Genomic DNA, 20,407 nt, shown 5'->3' with positions numbered 1-20,407 from the left:
AGGGGCAAATATTCTTTATTTTGGTGGACTCATACACCAAGTGGTTGGAGGTAGTCCCAGTCACTTCCACCTCCTCCCGAACAGCAATTCAAGCGCTCCGTAGGATTTTCTGCACACATGGCATCCCGAACACAGTGGTCACAGACAATGGAATGGCCTTCACTTCAGAGGAGTTCCAAGAGTTTCTGGGTTGCTACATCATCAGGCACATCCACTCTGCCCCGTTCCACCCGGCCACCAACAGACAGGTGGAATGGATGGTGTGCACCACAAAAGAGTCTCTCCAGAGATTAATTCATGGGGACTGGGACCACCAATTAGCTGCGTTCCTTTTTGGCCATCGAGTGACCCCTAGTGCTACCACAGGTCATAGCCCAGCAGAGCTTCTCATGGGCCACCGCCTGACGACCATACTGGACTGTCTCCACCCAGATAGAACCCCGAACCTCGACCATCACCGGAGTGCCACGAGGTGCCTGAGGATTTTTTTCCGGGAGACTCCGTATATGCCAGGAACTTTGGCAGTGGCCCAGCATGGATCCCCACCCGAGTCGTCCGAGTCATGGGCCTAGTTTTGTACGAGGTCTCGACCGATGGGGGCCAAGTCCTGTGCAGACATGTGGATCAACTCTGCTGCCGCGTGCTCCCTGCTGAGCCAGATGTTACATCAGAAACCACACAGCAACCCCGGTTGGTGCCTCTTCAGGAGCCAGAAGGAGTCAGTACCCAGTCAGACCACCAGGAATCAGAGGAACCCCCACTGGGCACCTCTGACATCGGGGACCCTTCAACTGCTTCACCATCGCAGCCCGGCACCAGCGGCCCAGACAAGGGAACCAGACTCCTCAGCCACACCTGAGGGGCTTCGTCAGTCCAACAGGGAGCGACGGAAACCAGCACATCTTAGAGACTATGTTTGTTAGGTGTTGGGAAACTTTGGGGGGAGGAGTGTTATGTATTGGAACTGGAGTTTGGCCTTAGGGCCAGCAGAGACTTGGCTGAGCTTGAGACCCTAATACAATAGCCTCCTGGATTTAGGAAGGAGGCCCATCAGGGATTGTTAGGCCAATTATTAGCCTATAGCTGTGTGTAATGGGATGATGGTAATGGGCTTTTGGGAGGGAAGGTTTGCATGCATATAAGCAGGGCCGTTGGTCCTGCCAGACCACTGTTTCTATCTCACTATGCTGAATCACTGAATAAAGAGCTGAATTCACTATCTCTTGGGCTTCCTCATGCTTTGAACCCAGTACATTTTAAGGACATATGCAGCATTTGTGGCAGTGGGTTAAAGAAACACAGGAACTGACCAATTAAAGGATAAGCTAGGGGTCCCCACCATGGTGCCATGTCCTACTGACACCTTTCCTGGTGCCCGCTAAGTGTTTTTAGAAAGTGAGTAGGGCCAGGTGGGGCTTTTTAAGTTTATATATTTATGGTATAATGCTGACAGTGGCTTTAAGAGTGATATTGTAAAAACACAATGGGATTTGCTTCTGACTGAACACAATTGGGCTGCATGGCTAAAATGCTTATTTTATTTTATTTATTTTAGTATATTTCTATTCTGTCCATCCCCTGTAGGGCTCAGGGCGGAGTACAACATATGATAAAACAATAAAATACAATAAAAACATTCTATAAACAGACAACTCAGCAGCACTCAGATTACCATGTCATCACATATTGCCCAGCCTAGCCGTCTCACATCATGATATCTCATAGAGATGGTAGTTTTTATTCCATTTTCTAGCACAGATGACAGTGCTGGCCAGGGAGGCCAACCTGATCAAGAATAGACGCTTAATGCATCTAAGAGGAACTCATCAGATCCTCACAGTTTGAATGTGTGTGTTTTAATTTAGGTGGAAATCGTTAATAACATCACTATATAAAAATTTGTTAACATTCCAAAATTAATTTATGCTCCTATCAAAATCGCAAGAATCTCTTATTATACACAAGTGTCCTTCAGCACTGTTAGTAGTACAAGTAAAAGTGCAGGTTAGAAATGGCTGGGCTCATGAGGGAAAAGCTCATGTAAAGGCATAGCTTGGAGAAGAAGCAGGACCCCCCCACACACCTTTTCCTTTTGTGTCAGAGGCTTGCAAAATGAAGACAGATACTCAGTGCTGGAGTTTCCAGCGCCCCAGGCAAGATGTTGCGCCTCCATCCCCACCTAATCAAATTTGTGCTCCTCCCACCCACCTTTGCGAAGGCTGCCAATCCTGCCGGGAGGGAGGGAGGCGCCCCTGTGGGAGCCGGCACCCTAGGCCGTCGCTTAGTTTGCCGACTCCCACACACCGGCCCTGCAGATACTGTCAGATGAGGGTTTCCTAGCTAGCTCAATGAATATTTCTGCAAGAAAATATTCTATAACAATATGTTAATTTTAAAAGACATTCCGTTAAAAAGAGTTTTTGCCTGAAATGCTGAAGTCATTATGCATAACCTCATTCTCTGACATACTGTAGTTGGCTCTGTCTTCGCTGGCAGCCATTTTGTGGTTGCAACAACACCACACTCCATCAAAATTCCAAAGGTGCCAGCAGGTTCAAAAAGGTCGGGGACCCCCCCTTCCTACATACCTTCTTTATCAGCCATTCTTCTGAGTTAGCAGGCAGAAAGGGCTTTCATAGAAAGCACAAGACAAGTTCAACTTTTTTAATACAATGAGTACCTATTGATGGTGACCGTTCTGGGTATTTTCCATTAAGTATTTTTCTAGAGCACTCATCAATCAGTTATATACCACTGCCTATTCAAAAACTGCATGCAATATAAAATGAGTCTTTGACTACTGCCATGTTGCATTGTCTTGGTGCCAATTTTTGTTGTCTTACAGCACAGTTTGAACAAGGTACATTCACCTGGCAATTATGCTTGTGCTGAATTTCTCAATGTGCCCAGTTTTTGTAGCAGACAGCAAACTTGTTATGATAGTTCAGTTACATAGTCACAGCTAGGGATGCGTATTCCAAAAATCTTGAGTAGAAAATATACCTAGAAAATTCCTTTTCTGGTCTTTTTGTGTATTTCTGGAATTTTAAAAAAAATGGAATTACAGCACATTCCAGGATTAGAGGGAAGTGACACAAGAAATTCAAGTGAGACAGGAGATATTTCCAGCAGTCTGGAACAGATGGTTTTTGAGCAAATGGCATCAAATTTGATGGGGACAAAGTCCTTGCTCTGTGCTAGGAACTTTTTAAGTTTTAAGGGGATTGCACAAAGGGGAAGATGCCAGACTTAACAACTTTAGTCTAACGTATCAAAGCAATCTTCAGTTCCCCCACAACCCTAACCCAAAAATCCACCAGAAAAAAGAGATAGCAGAAACAGAAACCACAACTGACCTTGAGACTACAGAGACCAGTTCCCCTGGAGAAAATGCTGATATGAAATGGCACCTCACAGAGGCCCCTCCCCTCTCCAAATTCCACACTCCCTAGTCTCCATTTCCAACTCTCCAGCAATTTCCCAACCCAGACCTGGCAACTGTGGTCTACAGATGAAAGCTGTGTGCTCATCAGCTGGAGCACTGAATGGAAGATATGGATATGGAACCACACACCTACACCATTGCTAAAACAGAACAGGCAAGTAAATGGAAGACTTTTCAGATTTCTGAAAAAACGGAGCCATTGCTAAAACCATACTTGCTAAATTAATCTGTCTTGTAAGACTGTGACAAAATACCAATGACATTCAAAGGAAAGGTTTGTTACATATTGGAATCAATTTGCCATGTGTCAATCAACTTTTGTAAGGTTTTCCCCCATTAAAAATGATTACATTGCTTTTTGAAATGTAAATTGTGGTGATTAGTTTGAAGAATATTGTTGGAAGCATGGAAGAATAGGTTACTGGAAATGGTACCATTCCATTGGCTTGACCAGACATGACATGCCTGGGGGTTCCAATGCTTATGCAAAAATAATAGCAATGTGTCTTAATATTTGTAGATATATCCTCATTGGTCTTTTAGGAAATAGGGAAGGATCCTTTCAGAGCTGAGAGGATGCTCCCCTATCAGCTGAAGGGACTAAGCAGAGAGGTGTCTCTGTGAAAGGTGGAAAGCAGCTCTGATTCTAGAGGTGATGGAGAGAAGCAAATAAATACCATTTATTATTTGGGATTCAGGACCTCTCTATCTCTCTAGGGTTCTGATGTGAAGTAATTGATCTGCTGCCCTATAGGAATGCTTCTTTGCTCTACTTGTGTTCTATTTGTAAATAAAGTAAATGCTAAAAACTGCTTAAGGTCTCCAGGGTTCTCTCCTCCAAAGAGAAACAACCCAAGCAAGCTCTATTCCAGGTTTTCTCACTGCTCAGAGACATAGGGAGTGTGTTACAATATGAATAGTTCAGCCTCCTTTCACTATTCATCATGAGTATGTGCTTATCATTATCAAATGTGAAATGTTCCATGTTACTTACAGTGTAATACTAAGCTCAGTTACACCTTTTTAAGACCACTGAGTTCTTAGAAGGCTGTAACTCCAAATTTATTTAATTTAATTTGTGGCATTCACAGCTATGACAACCTTGGGTCATGTATTTGATCACTCATACTTTATATTATGTAGAGACGCTAGATAATGATATACCATCCAAACTTGGAGTTATTTCCCTCCAAGTGCTGATCTATTGAGTAGTGTTAAGTTTACCATGCTGTCCTCTGCTCTCTACAATCTCATTTGGGCAGAAAATATGGACCTCTGTGCTTCTCTTGTGTGTTTAATAAATTATCGTTCATGGATTTATAGATTAGATAAGTATATGTGGATCAAACTTTGCTATAGAGACATATTTTGGGATTTAGAGATTAAAAGAACTGCTTGTAAAGATATGTGACATTAATATGAACACTGGCAGTTTAAAACCACATACCCATCTATTATTTTAATAAAGAGAAAGACATTTTAGTTCTAAGTTCAAGTTCAATTCTCAGTTCTTAGGAAGTACAAAATAATTTATAGAAGTGGAACTTGATTGCCGTGGCCCCTGCAGGTGAGCATACCAGAGGACAGTGGGTAGCAGAACAGAGGATGCTCTGACATGTAAGAAGGTCAACTTGGTCTACCTAATTAGGATTGCATTATGCTTTGTTTGCTGCAGGGTAAAGAAATAAATATGTAAACTGTGTAATATAGGCCTCTTTCTCTGCTAAATTATTCATCATTTCACATACAGATGGGAAAGTCCCTCCAGTTTGATTTGGAAGATTTTGAATTTTCTCAATATGCATTCAGAAAAAATTTGCCTATTTTCCCAAGGATGGCTCAGGCCTACTGGTTTTTGTATTATCCCCTTGGAATTGTAGCTTGGATTTCACATGCTGTGAACCCTTTCCACAGCACCAGCTATGGAAGAGAGCCTCTTGGAAATCAAATGAACTATTTCAAACAAGCATACCCAGGCACAAGAGAGGCTCTTAGACTTGGAAGGAGTACAGCCACCATATCCATCACTTTCAGTCAGGAAAATTCACAGAAAAGATACTTTTATGAAGCGACTTTTTGGCCATGTGGTCTGGGAAAGTATCTCCCAGCAATCGATGAGCCTTCAATTAATTACATTTAATTAATTAAATCAATGAGGCTTTAATTAATTAATTAAAGAACATATGCACATATACCAAGAAACTCAAAGTGCCTGGTGTACTGAATACTAACCATGCATGCACAGAACCTTGTGAGACAAAGAAGAAAGCTTGGATGAAACAATGCATGATTTGTAAGAATACTGGATATTATGAGGCATACAGCCTTGTACACCAAACAAAGTAACTGGTTAATTTCAGCTGGGATTGTTAGTGTATTTCACAAACCCCTCTACTGCAAGCAGCTATGCAGCCATTTCGAGAAATGGTTTTAGGAACTTGGCAGACAGGTCTAGATTTGGCCCAAATATCAAGAAATAGGAAATTCTGATTATTAGTTTCTTTGATTCACAGACTGCTAACCTATTATTCCAATGTGTACAATATTATTTGCTATCTGATTTTCAGTGTACACAATAGAATGCTCATCTGGGCTCCCCTTGTTTGACTGGAGAAATTGTGGTTAAAAATGAATTAAGCACATTTTCAATAAGTTCTATTACATTCCGTCATCGAGTAACATATCATGGCTGGCATGAGCAATAAGGGACTAGCCTGAAAGCTGGTGTATTATAAATGATTTATTGGTCTAATAAACAGACTGAAATTATCCACCTCCTTCCCTTCCCCCTCGCCCGAAGGACCAATACTGCTACTGTACAAACATTTTCTACTTCCCATTATGTAATGTTACAGGGAAGAAAAACAAGTATATGAGACCCTTGAGATTCTCTATGACTGACGAATCCCCCTCCCCCGCCCACCTCCACCCTGACTTTCAAACAATAGCTTTTGAAACCAAGGCAAAGATGGTTTGGGCAGATTGCAGCAGAGACAGATTGCTGTCTTCCCTGTCACAGAGACATTTTGCAGCTATTTACGTTTCAAGGAAGCCCTTGCTTTCATGAGTCATCACAGAAGTCCCACTGATTCCACCACATTTTCTCACCTGACATTTCTTCGCTTTTGTGGCAGGTCTGCCTATCAGTTCTTTCTGTGCTAACTGGACGGGTGTGTGTGTGTGTGTGCTGGAGAAAGGCCTCTCTCAGCCTTGCAAGAAACCAGTGACAAAAATCTCTCTCCACCACAGAACATTCTTCACTCTGTCATTTGGTGCACAGCTGTGGTGCTTCTCAGTTCATGATCTGCTCCTCTGTAATTATAGGACTGGCACATTTGTGGTGCTACTAATAGGAAGGAGAGAAGCTGCTTTGTCAGCCTAACACCCTAGACTTTAAATATATTTGGATGACATTGAGTTCCATTCATTTCCATGGAAGTGGGCTTTTGAAGGAGGTGTCAGAAGGAGGGCCACACATAATATTCTCCAATGTTGACATTTGCTTTAGAAAGTAGCAATTTTGATGCAACCAAGCCAATTAAAGGGTGGAGGACCACAACACCTTGCCAAGATCCTATTTTGTATTTGTTTCTGTCCTTTTATTTCCCTCATCACTGCTACTGCTTGGCACTATTTTTGTTTGTCTTTTTAGCTCTCATGACCCTTAGTGTCATTTTTCAAATCACCACCTGGTAACATCATCATATCAAACACAGCATCATGATGGTCATCAACAAAATAATGTGAATCTCTACCGCCAATAGGATTAAATGGCAATGACAGCAAATGATACTGTGGAGGCAAAAAAGAGAAAATGACTCTGACAAGAATAGTACAGAAAAAAAACAAATATGTTCCCAAATGGTGCCAAAAAGATTGCTGCAAACAGGAGGCTCTTTTCAACACTCACAAGAAAAAGAACATGAAACATGGTAAGCTGTTTCATCTCAGCATTTCTGAAAATCGACTTCACACTCCAGATAAGGACTTGGTATTTTTCTCATCTGTTTTTCCTACCTTTTACAGACAAGCTTCTTTCTATGAAACCTTTGAACTCGGACAACATTTGAAGCTCCAGCAACAGTCAAGGATACCATGCAAGGATTTCATTTCCAGTGCAGATGTGCCTAGTACAATTCTGATTTGGCATGACTTGAATTTGCCCAGGGACATGCAGTTTTTATGAACACCTGCACAGCAAATTAATATATTAGATGTTCTGAAACACATCTCTGTTCCCAGATCTCCAGCTCTTTACATTTTCCATCTAGAAAGTGATATTTGCACTAATGCAAGATGAAGTAAGCCCATGCTGTCACTTCAGGTAATGATGTTTAGAGAGCAAGCAGTTACCATAACTTCAGATGTTTAAAGGGAGCACTTGGGATTCTATACACAAGTAAAATACTCCTCTTCCAAGTAATGCTTCATGTAAACTTGTCAGGAGCAGGCATGTACGCAGTTCCTCAAGCTAATCTCAGTACAAGCAGCTAGTATGATCTGTGCAGTAATGGAAAGGGTACACTCCGTCTCCTAGTGCTTCATGGCACTAATCCAAACTGGGACACTATGTGTCTGTTATTCTGCTTAAAAAGACACTGGGATAGAGTTCCCAGGTCCCTCCTAGCAACTGGTGTGTGGGAGGGTGGACTTACAGGGAGCAGGAGGAAGGCCCAGCTGACATTGTAGTGATGTGTCTGATGTGACCCAGAAATTACATAATCACACAGCAACACTGTGGTGATGTTCTGGTACTTGGACAAAAACTCTATGGTAAATCTGAGTTTTCACCAAATATCAGTGTTGGCCCGATGTCACCAACATGATGACATCACTTCTGGGTCATGTCTGAAGTAATGAAGACACATTGCTGCAACATTGACTGGGCCTTGCTCTTTTTCTGGGTAAGTCCATCCCCCACTGGCCAGCTGCTGGGTAGTGGGGTGGCAAGGCCTGGTAGTGAGGGATCTGCACCTCCACCAGGGGGTCTGGCGACTAATGTTCCTTCTAAGCTGTAGAGTCTTGTGAGCAAAAATTCTACTTTGCAAGCTATTGGTATTAAAGTTGTGCGCTTTTGGCATTACAGTTGTGAGCTACTGCATAAATTAGTGTAGACTGGAGTCATCCTTCCTGAGCTAAGACAAAAATGTGTGAGGTGGAGGCTAAAAATCTGTGAGCTAGCTACACTAACAGCTTAGAAGGAACACTACACTGGGAAGATCCAGTCATGGATCTTCTAGCATCTTGTCAGTTTTCACCCTTTGAGGGATACTTTCAAGAGACTTATAGCAGATCTAACTTTTAAGATCTGTCATAAGAACTTAACTACTATGGCAACCCTAGAGCAATATCAATTCAATATCACAGTAATCCAAGTCTATGCCCCAACCACTGATGCAGAAGAGGCTGAAGTGGACCAGTTCTATGAAGATCTACAACAACTTATAGAATTAATACCAAAAAAAGATGTCCTCCTCATCACAGGGGACTGGAATGCCAAAGTAGGAAGTCAAAAGGTAACTGGAACAACTGACAAATTTGGCCTTGGAGAACAAAATGAAGCCGGGCAAAGGCTGATAGAGTTTGTCAAGAGAACAAGTTACTCTTCCAACAACCTAAAAGGCGACTTTACACGTGGACATCACCTGATGGGCAACACAGAAATCAGATTTATTATATACTCTGCAGTCAAAGATGGAGAAACTCCTTACAGTCAGCAAAAACAAGACCCGGAGCTGACTGCGGCTCAGATCATGAGCTACTCATCACAAAATTCAGGCTTAAACTGAAGAAAACTGGGGAAGCCATTAGGCCATTCAGGTTTGACCTTGATCACATCCCTTATGAATATACAGTGAAGAATAGGTTTAAGGAACTAGAGTTGATAGACAGAGTGCCTGAAGAACTATGGATGGAGGTTCACGACATTGTACAGAAGGCAGCAATCAGCACCATCCCAAAGAAAAAGAAATGCAAGAAAGCAAAGTGGCTGTCTTATGAGGCTTTACAAATAGCTGAGGAAAAAAGGAAAGCAAAAGGCAAAAGTGAAAAGGAAAGATTCACCCAACTGAATGCAGATTTCCAGAGAACAGCAAGGAGAGACAAGGAGGCCTTCCTGAAGGAACAATGCAAGGCAATAGAGGAAAATAATAGAATGGAAAGGACAAGAGATCTCTTCAAGAAAATTGGACAAATCAAGGGAACGTTTCATGCAAAGATGGCCATGATAAAGGACAAAAACGGTAGGAACCTAACAGAAGCGGAAGAGATCAGAAAGAGATGGCAAGAAGAATTAAGGAGGTTTTTTGAAGAAAATAGAGGTTTTGGGGATACAGAATAAAAGAAGAACCGTTATGGATTACAAATTAATATCTTGGAATGTAAATGGACTAAATTCACCGCAAAAAAGAAAGGCTACATTTCATTGGATCAAGAAACAAAAATGTTGTATAGGAACATATGAAGCTGCCTTATACTGAATCAGACCCTTGGTCCATCAAAGTCAGTATTGTCTATTCAGACTGACTTGTAATTTGTTTACAAGAAGTACATATCAAACAAGTGGATTATAAATTTTTGTGGAATAAACAATTGGGTAAAGAATTTTTTTCATTGGCTAAGGAGAAAAAAAGGGGAGTGATCTACATTAAACAAGAATTAGATCCAAAATTGATTTTTAAAGATAGTGATGGAAGATATTTAGCTGTGGAAGTGATGTTGAATGACAAAAAGACGTTGTTATTGGGACTCTATGCCCCAAATGGGGCAAAGGACTCTTTTTAAAAAGATATTGTTAAACTGCGCCTTGCCAGAGGCTGAGCACATTTCAGATAGCTCTGAGAGAGAGCAGAGAATAACTGGTATAAGGGTGAACAGCTGGGGAAGTTGCTGAGAATTTCTGAGTTTGTGTGACTGCTGAAAATTCTGAGTTTGTGGTTTACTGGAGAACTGCTGTTTGTTTGGTTTAGTGGGCTAAAGGTGAAGGTGATTGTTGCTGATTGATTAGGAGTGGCTGTGTTCCTCACCCCTTTGCATTGTTAAGCTGCGCCTTGCCAGAGGCGTGAGCCTTTGGCACGAGCCGAAGGGCGAGAGCTAAAGGAATCTTGGCCTGTGGTTCTTCACCTGGAGGCTGTGTAAGGACCAGGAATCCAGATCCCTATTTTCCTTGTGTTCCTAATAAGGTAAGTTGACCCTCCAGAAGGGGAGCCACATAAACAAACAGGATTTAAAGGGGACAGCATTTTTTTTTTAAAAAAAAGCTATCATGAAGGTAGAATGCCAGCAGGGAGGTGGGGGCTTTCCAGTGTTTTGCACTGTCACATCTATGACTATCTGCCCACCGGACAGAAGTCTTGGGTGTGTGCTCGATGCAAGGTGCTCCTGTCTTCAGAGAACAAGTTTGTACCCTTGAGGCCGAGGTGACTTACCTGGAGAAGCAGAGACAGTCAGTTAGGCACTCGGAGAAGACTCTCGGGGACGTATTAGATGAGCTCCGCTCTGAACGTGGCAGCCCCGTTGCTGCCAGGGAGCATGAGGGTTGAGAGGGAACAGGGCACTGTGCTGAGAATTAGGGAAATGTGCCCTCAGAAGGGACCTCTTCTTCAGTTGGTGAGTGGGAATCCATTCGCACCAAGGAACCATCCCTGGGCAGGGAGAGACGGGGGGTCTTGGTAGTTGGTGATTCAATCCTTAGGCAAGTAGACAGCTGCGTACTGACCGTATGATGACTAGCCTGCCTGGTGCGAAGGTAGCGAACATTATGCGTGTAGTAGATAGGCTGATAGTGCTGGGGAGGAGCCAGTGGTCGTGGTGCATGTTGGCACCAACGATATGAGGAAATGCAGTCGTGAGGTCCTGGAGGAAAAATGTCGCCTGCTAGGTGGGAGACTTAAGGCCAGGACTTCCATGTCAGCCTTCTCAGAAGTGCTACCTGTTCCACGTGCAGGGCAGGAGAGACAGGCACAAATTAGAAGTCTCAATGTGTGGATGAGATGATGGTGTAGGGAGGAAGGGTTTAAGTTTGTTAGGCACTGGGATGCTTTCTGGAACAAGCGGGAGCTGTACAAAAGGGACGGTCTCCACTTGTCCCCAGATGGAACCAAGCTGCTGGCGCTTAAAATCAAAAAGGTGGCAGAGAAGTTTTTAAACTAAATCTTGGGAGAAAGCCGACAGGAGATGAAATGTTTCTGGTTCTGGAGTACTCATCTCAAAGAGATGAAGGGTTAGCTGTTACTTTTCTACCAGGTAATGGATCAGAGTTGTCCACTGAGATGGTGACAAACAGTATGGACTGTCTGCCAAAGTCTCGAGGCGGCAGAAGGAAGGTTGCAGGCCTACCTTGCCTGGGAAATTATAGATGTTTGTATGCAAATGCTAGAAGTGTTCGAAGTAAAATTGGTGAGGTGGAATTTTTAGTGTTGGGAGAAACACTATATATAGCATTGGAAACACTATATATAGCATTTAGTGTTGGGAGAAACACTATATATAGCATTGGAGAAAGTCCAGAGAAGGGCAACTAGAATGATTAAACGGCTGGAGCACTTTCCCTATGAAGAAAGGTTGAAACGCTTGGGACTCTTTAGCTTGGAGAAACGTCGACTGCGGGGTGACATGATAGAGGTTTACAAGATAATGCATGGGATGGAGAAAGTAGAGAAAGAAGTACTTTTCTCCCTTTCTCACAATACAAGAACTCGTGGGCATTCGATGAAATTGCTGAGCAGAAAGGTTAAAACGGATAAAAGGAAGTACTTCTTCACCCAAAGGGTGATTAACATGTGGAATTCACTGCCACAGGAGGTGGTGGCGGCCACAAGTATAGCCACCTTCAAGAGGGGTTTAGATAAAAATATGGAGCACAGGTCCATCAGTGGCTATTAGCCACAGTGTATGTGTGTATATAAAAAAAATTTTTTTTGCCACTGTGTGACACAGAGTGTTGGACTTGATGGGCCGTTGGCCTGATCCAACATGGCTTCTCTTATGTTCTTACGTTCTTAAAACATAGACGTGGGAATTTCAGAAACTTGGTGGAATGAGGAGAATCAGTGGGACACGGTGATTCCTGGATATAAGCTATAGCAGAAGGATAGGGAGGGAAGGGTTGGAGATGGGGTGGATCTGTATGTCAGAGAGGGTTTACGGTCCGGTAAGACTGCATTCAGAGAATTAGATTCCCTTCTAGAAATGCTTTGGGTTGAAATAGAGGGCCCAAAATGAAATCTAACTATGGGAGTTTGTTATCGCACACCAAATCAAAAGATAGAGGACGATTATAATATGATGGAAGGATTAAAGATAGTGGCTAAACGTAAAATTTTTTTCGTAATAGGTGATTTTAACTACCCGCAGATTGATTGGGTCAATATGTGTTCTGGTCGAGAGAAAGAGATTGAGTTTCGTGATGCTCTCAATGACTGTGCTATGGAGCAGATGGCCACAGAACCTACCAGAGGTGGGGCGATCCTAGATTTGGTCCTAAGTAATGCCCAAGACTTGGTGAGGGATGTAAAAGTGATAGCACCGCTTGGGAGCAGTGACCACAACGTTATTGATTTCACCATTTGTATAAATAGGGAGTTGCCCCAAAAGACCAGCACAACCACATTTAACTTTATAAGGGGTAAATTCTCTGAGATGAGGAGGCATGTGAAAAGGAAACTGAAAGGAAAGGTAAATACAGTCCAAACCCTTGTGGAAGCTTGGAGGCTATTTAAAACTACAATCCTAGAAGCTCAGTTAAAATATATACCACAAGTTAGGAAAGGCACAAACAGGTATAAGAAAAGGCCTGCATGGTTAACAAACAAAGTAATGGAAGCTGTAAAAAGTAAGAAGGACTCCTTTAAGCAGTGGAAAGCTAGTCCAAGTGATATTAATAAAAGGGAACAAAGGCTATGGCAGATCAAATGCAAGACTGTGAACAGGCAGGCAAAAAGGGACTATGAGGACCATATTGCAAAAAACATAAAGACCAACAATAAAAATTTCTTCAAATATATTAGAAGCAAGAAACCAGCCAGGGAGGCAGTGGGGCTCTTAGATGACCAAGGGGTAAAAGGATTACTGAAGGAGGATAGGGAAATGGCTGAGAAGCTGAATGCATTTTTTGCCTCCGTCTTCACTGTGGAAGATGAAAATTGTTTGCCCGCTCCAGAACCACTAATTTTGGAGGGGTGTTGAAAGACCTGAGTCAGATTGAGGTGATAAGAGAGGAGGTCCTACAACTGATAGACAAATGAAAAACTAATAAGTCACCAGGTCCGGATGGCATACATCCAAGAGTTCTGAAAGAACTCAAAATTGAACTTGTGGATCTTCTGACAAAAATATGTAATCTTTTCTTGATATCTGCCTCCGTTCCTGAGGACTGGAAGGTAGCAAATGTCACCCCCATCTTTAAAAAGGGTTCCAGAGGAGATCCGGGTAACTACAGGCCAGTCAGTCTGACTTCAATACCAGGAAAGTTGGTAGAAACCATTATCAAGGACAGAATGAGTAGGCACGTTGATGAAAACGAGTTATTGAGGAAGACTCACCATGGGTTCTGTAAGGGAAGATCTTGCCTCACTAACCTGTTACATTTCTTTGAGAGGGTGAACAAACATGTGGACAAAGCATTGGAGAAAGTCCAGAGAAGGGCAACTAGAATGGTTAAAGAGCTAGAACTAGAATGATTAAAGGGCTGGAGCACTTTCCCTATGAAGAAAGGTTAAAACACTTGGGACTCTTTAGCTTGGAGAAACGTTGACTGCGGGGTGACATGATAGAGGTTTACAAGATAATGCATGGGATGGAGAAAGTAGAGAAAGAAGTACTTTTCTCCCTTTCTCACAATACAAGAACTCGTGGGCATTCGATGAAATTGCTGAGCAGACAGGTTAAAACGGATAAAAGGAAGTACTTCTTCACCCAAAGGGTGATTAGCATGTGGAATTCACTGCCACAGGAGGTGGTGGCGGCCACAAGTATAGCCATCTTCAAGAAGGGTTTAGATAAAAATATGGAGCAGAGGTCCATCAGTGGCTATTAGCCACAGTGTATGTGTGTATATAAAATTTTTTGCCACTGTGTGACACAGAGTGTTGGACTTGATGGGCCGTTGGTCTGATCCAACATGGCTTCTCTTATGTTCTTATGAGACCCGATAGATATTGTTACCTTGACTTCCAGAAAGCTTTTGATAAAGTTCCTCATCAAAGGCTCCTTAGTAAGCTCGAGAGTCATGGAGTAAAAGGACAGGTCCTCTTGTGGATCAAAAACTGGCTAATTAATAGGAAGAAGAGAGTGAGTATAAATGGGCAGTCTTCTCAGTGGAAGACGGTAAGCAGTGGGGTGCCGCAGGGCTCAGTACTGGGTCCCATGCTCTTTAACTAATTCATAAAAGATTTGGAGTTGGGAGTGAGCACTGAAGTGGCCAAGTTTGCAGATGACACTAAATTGTTCAGGGTGGTGAGAACCAGAGAGGATTGTGAGGAACTCCAAAGGGATCTGTTGAGGCTGCGTGAGTGGGCGTCAACATGGCAAATGAGGTTTAATGTGGCCAAGTGCAAAGTAATGCACATTGGGGCCAAGAATCCCACCTACAAATACAAGTTGATGGGTTGTGAACTGGCAGAGACTGACCAAGAGAGATATTGGGGCCGTGGTAGATAACTCACTGAAAATGTCAAGACAGTGTGTGATTGCAATAAAAAAGGCCAACGCCATGCTCGGAATTATTAGGAAGGGAATTGAAAACAAATCAGCCAGGGACTTTCGGGATTTGTAGAATGCTGAGCTGACCTGCCTCTCTAAGGGGGGCAGACTGGAGCTTCTGTTCGGGGTAGTAAAGGGCAAATTTTTGCCTTCTGCCTACTTTTCTCAATGAGAGATTAGTCGAAGATTTGCACAGGAAACTTTGAGGTTTACCTTCGCTAAAAGGGAGTCCCAGTGGGGATTCCTTTGAGGCTTTGAGGGATTCCTGGAGAAGAGTTGCATATTCATCATCTGCAGAAGCTTACAGAGTCATTTATTTGACATAAGCATGACAAGATCCTAATCTTCTTTGAGACTGCTAAACATCTGATGCTGTACAAGACCAGTGTTGATCTGGATAACCTTAGAAAAAGGTACTGATTGTTATCTACCATTCTTGGACTACTTTAAAGCAAACAAAATAATATTAGAAGGTGGGAAAGAGAAAGTTTGATAGCTTGGAAGAAGAAGAGGAGAAGGGGTGAATTTGGGACTTTGTTAAATTAAGGACAGGGTTAAAAATTGGAAAGGAATTTATTGTTTTGTGTACCTGCCGTCATGGAGTGAAAGCACTATCGTCAGAGATCTGCAGTTTCTATAGTCAACACAGGAAATACGTCAAGTATCGTGAGACTTTGTTACCAGTGAGAACGTGACTTGAGGCAAGCAAAGCAGGAAGTAAATAAAGAGGAAGTGGACCTACACTAGGATTGTATTACCATAAAAAAGTATCGGCGGCCATTACAGGGAAGCTAAATTTTTAAAAAATTAATATCTGAGCCTGGGAAGGTCGGGGGACAGCGAAATTAGGCTCATTTGAAAGGGAAAGTTCTAATCTATCAAACCTGATATCAAACCTGATAGGAGCTGTGTAAATTTTATGAAGAGAATAAAGAATTTGCACCACGATGGATTATAAATTATTATCTTGGAATGTAAATGGACTAAATTCACCACAAAAAAGAAAGGCAATATTTCATTGGATTAAAAAACAAAACTGTCATATAATTTGCTTACAAGAAGTTCATATTAAACAAAAGGATTATAAATTGTTATGGAATAAACAATTTGGACTGGATTTTTTTTCATTGGCTGAACAGAAGAAAAGGTGTGTGATTTTTTATATTAAACAAGAATTGGACCCAAAAATAATATTTAAAGATAAAGATGGAAGATTTGTGGCAGTAGAAGTAATAATAAATGCGAAAAAAAACTTATTATTGGGACTGTATGCACCAAATGGTGCAAAAGAGGTTTTTTAAAAAAGATATTATAAAACAACTTGATGAAGTGACCTACGGCCAGGTCATGATTATGGGAGACTTTAATGGAACTATTCAGAATACATTGGCAGATCTGGGGGAAAAAATAACAATAAAGAAGGAAAATTGCTAAAATCCTTCTTTGAACTGGTTAAACAAGAAAACTTATTACTAAAATTGTGGTTGAGGGAAGAGAGATGGTAGATCAAGAAGGAATAAAGAGAGAATTTTTCAAGTACTATGCCAAATTATTTAAAGGTGTTAAAGTAAAGAAGGAAAGGATGGAAGTGTATTTGCAAAAGATTAAAAAAGCACCCTTAACTGAATATATGAAAAAAAAAATTAAATGATCCAATTGAAAAAATAGAAATTGAAGCAGCAATTAATGCAATGAAAATTGAAAAAGCACCTGGGCCAGATGGATATACAGCAAATTTTTTAAAATTTTTAAAGAAGAATTAGTACCGAAACTTCAAAAATTGATGAATATAATAAGAATAAAAGGGAAAATACCAAATACATGGAAGGAAGCTGTAATTTCTTTGATTCCTAAGGAACATAGAGATGTCACGAATGTAAAGAACTATAGACCAATTTCATTACTAAATAATGACTATAAGATATATACAAGAATTTTGGCAGAACGACTTAAACAATATTTGATAAATTTCATAAAGGAAGACCAAGCGGGATTTCTTCCTAAAAGGCAAATAAGAGACAACATTAGAACTGTTGTAAATATTGTAGAATATTATGAAAGACATCCAGAGAAGGAAGTTGCATTATTCTTTGAAGATGCAGAGAAAGCTTTTGACAATTTGAACTGGGACTTTATGTTTGCAGTAATGGAGAAAATAGAGTTGGGGGAAAACTTTATAAGAATGATAAAGGCAATATATACTGAACAATGTGCAAGGTTATGTATAAATGCAGATCTTACAGATGAAATGATAATCAGCAAAGGTACAAGACAAGGTTGTCCGCTTTCACCTTTGTTGTTTATAATGACTCTTGAAATGTTATTGATGCAAATATAAGATGATAAAGAAATAGAAGGGTTGAGAGTTAAAGGATTTATTTACAAATATAGAGCATTTGCAAATCATATAATGTTTATAAATGAAAATCCTACACAAGTAACACCTTTGTTGTTAGCTAAAATACAAGAATATGGAGAACTGGTGGGATTTTATGTTAATAAAGAAAAATCAAAATTTTTATGTAAAAATAAGCAAGTAAATAAACAAAAGGAGTTGCAGAGACTAACAGGATGTGAAGTTACCTGTAAAGTAAAATATTTGGGTGTGGAAATAACAATGAAGAATATTGACCTGTTCAAAAATAACTATGAAAAGCGTTCATAATTCAAATTGACCTGTTCAATATTGACCTGTTCAAAAATAACTATGAAAAGCGTAAAATGGATGAAGATATGATAAAATGGAATAAGCTTAACTTGTCATTGCTTGGAAGAAGAGCTGCAATTAAGATGAATATTTTGCCGAGAGTAATGTATTTGTTTCAAACTATGTCGACTGTGAAAGACAGTAAACAATTTAAAAAATGCCAAAGGAAGATTTTGAAATTTGTATGGGCTGGGAAGAAACCAAGGATTACAATGAAAGTTTTAGTAGATGCTAAAGAAAGAGGAGGATTCCAATTATCAGATTTAAGATTATATCATGAAGCAGTTTGTTTAAAAGCAGTGTGGATAAAAGATTGGGTGACGCTGTTGAATAAAAAACTTCTAGTGTTGGAAGGTCATGGAAATAAATTTGGCTGGCAAGCTTATATGTATTATGGGAAGAAAAAGGGATAGTTTTTTCTCTCACCATTATATAAGAAATAATTTGTTGAATACCTGGATGAAATATAAGAAATATGGTGATGAAAGAAAACCATTATGGATAGTGCCAGCAGAAGTGATAAAAATAACAGCTGAGACAGGTGATAATGATTAAACTTTAGAAGAAAGAAGAATATTAATTTTAGTTCTTAGTAATTAAGGGTACCTTTTAATGTTAGTATTTTGAGTAAATAACACTGGCGTGTCACTATTATATGTAAAGAGACAGCTTATAGCACGTGCTGCAGAACTGAAAGTAGATCTGAAGGCTTAGATGATCTACATGACAGCAGGTGGCTGGCTGCCAGAAGGATTGCATCAGCCAGCAGAGTCAGCATGACACAGCAAGTTGCTGATTGGCTGTCCCATCTATAAATGTACAGAGCAACTGTGGTGATTGTGGGTTAATGGAGTTGGAGTGCAGCGGAGCATATTGTCAGTCAGAAGAGTGAGTGGTGTTGTAAATAAATGTATATAGTGGTTTTACAGCTACTGTGTACAGCCTTCATTCTTGCGTCGCTAAGAATTACCCTCTTGGTCCCTAAGCGCATCGACATGGCGGGGGGGTCAAGTAAAGGGGGGAGGGGTGATTAGAAAGAAGCATATGGGATAGATGCAAAGAAGTTATTAATGGAAATTGTTACCATATGTTATCAATAAAAACTGTTTAAAACTAGAAGTGGACTGAAAGTGCATTATTCAATAGGTGTGAAACTGCCATAATGGCACTTTCACACTTCTTGAATAATGCCATGATAATGAATAACATGGCAGTAAATGGAATAATGCCATAGAAAAATCGGTTGCAAAGTGCACTGGAGGCAAATTGAAAGTGCATTATTCAGTGGGTATGGAACTGCCATAATGGCACTTTCACACTTCTTGAATAATGTCATGATAATGTATAACATGACATGATAATTGAATAATGCCACAGAAAAATCGATTGCAAAGTAGACTAAAAGCTCCTTGAATTGAAAGTGCATTATTCCATTATGACGCTTTCACATTCATTGAATAATGCACTTTTGGCCTGGTTCTAGTGCACTTTGCAAATGGTTTTTATTGAGTGCAATGGCAATATCCACTTGAAAACAATGGCTCAGGTGCACTGAAAGGGCATTATTCAGTGTGTATGAAATTGCAAGTAGGGGAGATGGGAGATTAAATATTGTGCTAGTTTGGTAATAAACAATTACGTTTCCTTTAAAAAAATGTACACAAATAGAATCTACAGCCTAGTACTTGAATTAGCTCCTGCAAGTTGTGTTAAGTAAAACTATAGCAGTTAAGCTGGTCCGCTAATGCAAAACAAGGTAATGCAGATCTCAAGCTAATTAGCTGATAAGGCACACTTCAGGTGGCTGGTGGGTCACCCTAGTCTTTCTCCCTCCCTTTTCAGTTTGAATGCAAATAGCGAGTGAGCTCATATTGCCCCAAATGTGGGCATTGCAGCCTAGCTCATTGCTCCCATTCAAATTGCTGGCATGTTCAGAGTGCTCTGTCACAACCATGTGTCATGCTGAACTGTAGCTATGCTAGTTCACCAAGAGAAGCGCACTTTGCTGCTTTAGAAGCAGAGATTTTCCTGTTTTTGAAGACACTCATGAGATTTGGGAAGAATTGTTTGGAGCATCATAGCTTAAAGCAGGACAATGACAGTTGTAGAAAATGTGTTTCTTCCAACATAAGAGTTCTCAAATTTTTGTTATTGTAGGTGAGAATAGCAATGAAGAAAGGCCAGGAATAAAAGTTGGGATTGATGAAAGAAAAAGGCAGCTGGGCAACTCTTACTTAACCAATGACACTAGGTCTTAGGAGGTTACATCAGAAAGAGAGTGCACTGGAAGGAAGGAGGGTTGCTGCCATGGAAACAAGCAGCCCAAGGTTGGAAGAGAAGATACTGCCATAGGAAAAAAACCTATCTCTATTGATAGAAAGGGAACAGGTTTCCTAGCAACTGGGCACATCAGGCAGCAAGATAAGTGAGTATTGGAAAACAATACAGATGGGAAGAATTGGATTTAACAGGAAAGAGAGAAATAAGTGGATTTGATTTCAATGAAAGATTAAAAAAAAAGATTTGTTCAAAAATTAACATTTTACACTATGAAT

The 20,407-nt window shown here is 40.8% G+C and overlaps 1 protein-coding gene across 1 annotated transcript in view; it reads left to right on the top strand.

Annotated features, from left to right (window-relative positions):
• The first annotated feature begins 593 nt into the window (after window positions 1–593).
• The window catches only part of LOC132569101 (prostaglandin F2 receptor negative regulator-like), a 183,026-nt gene continuing 163,212 nt past the window's right edge, over window positions 594–20,407 (top strand). Inside the window, exon 1 of the mRNA XM_060235282.1 lies at window positions 594–918. Within this exon, the coding sequence (XP_060091265.1) occupies window positions 594–918 (325 nt within the window). The remainder of the gene's footprint in view (window positions 919–20,407) is intronic.

The sequence above is a fragment of the Heteronotia binoei genome, chromosome 3 (assembly GCF_032191835.1).
Source record: "Heteronotia binoei isolate CCM8104 ecotype False Entrance Well chromosome 3, APGP_CSIRO_Hbin_v1, whole genome shotgun sequence".
Taxonomy (NCBI): domain Eukaryota; kingdom Metazoa; phylum Chordata; class Lepidosauria; order Squamata; family Gekkonidae; genus Heteronotia; species Heteronotia binoei.
Note: the sequence above shows the minus strand (reverse complement) of the source record. Positions and strands in the feature narration are given on the sequence as shown.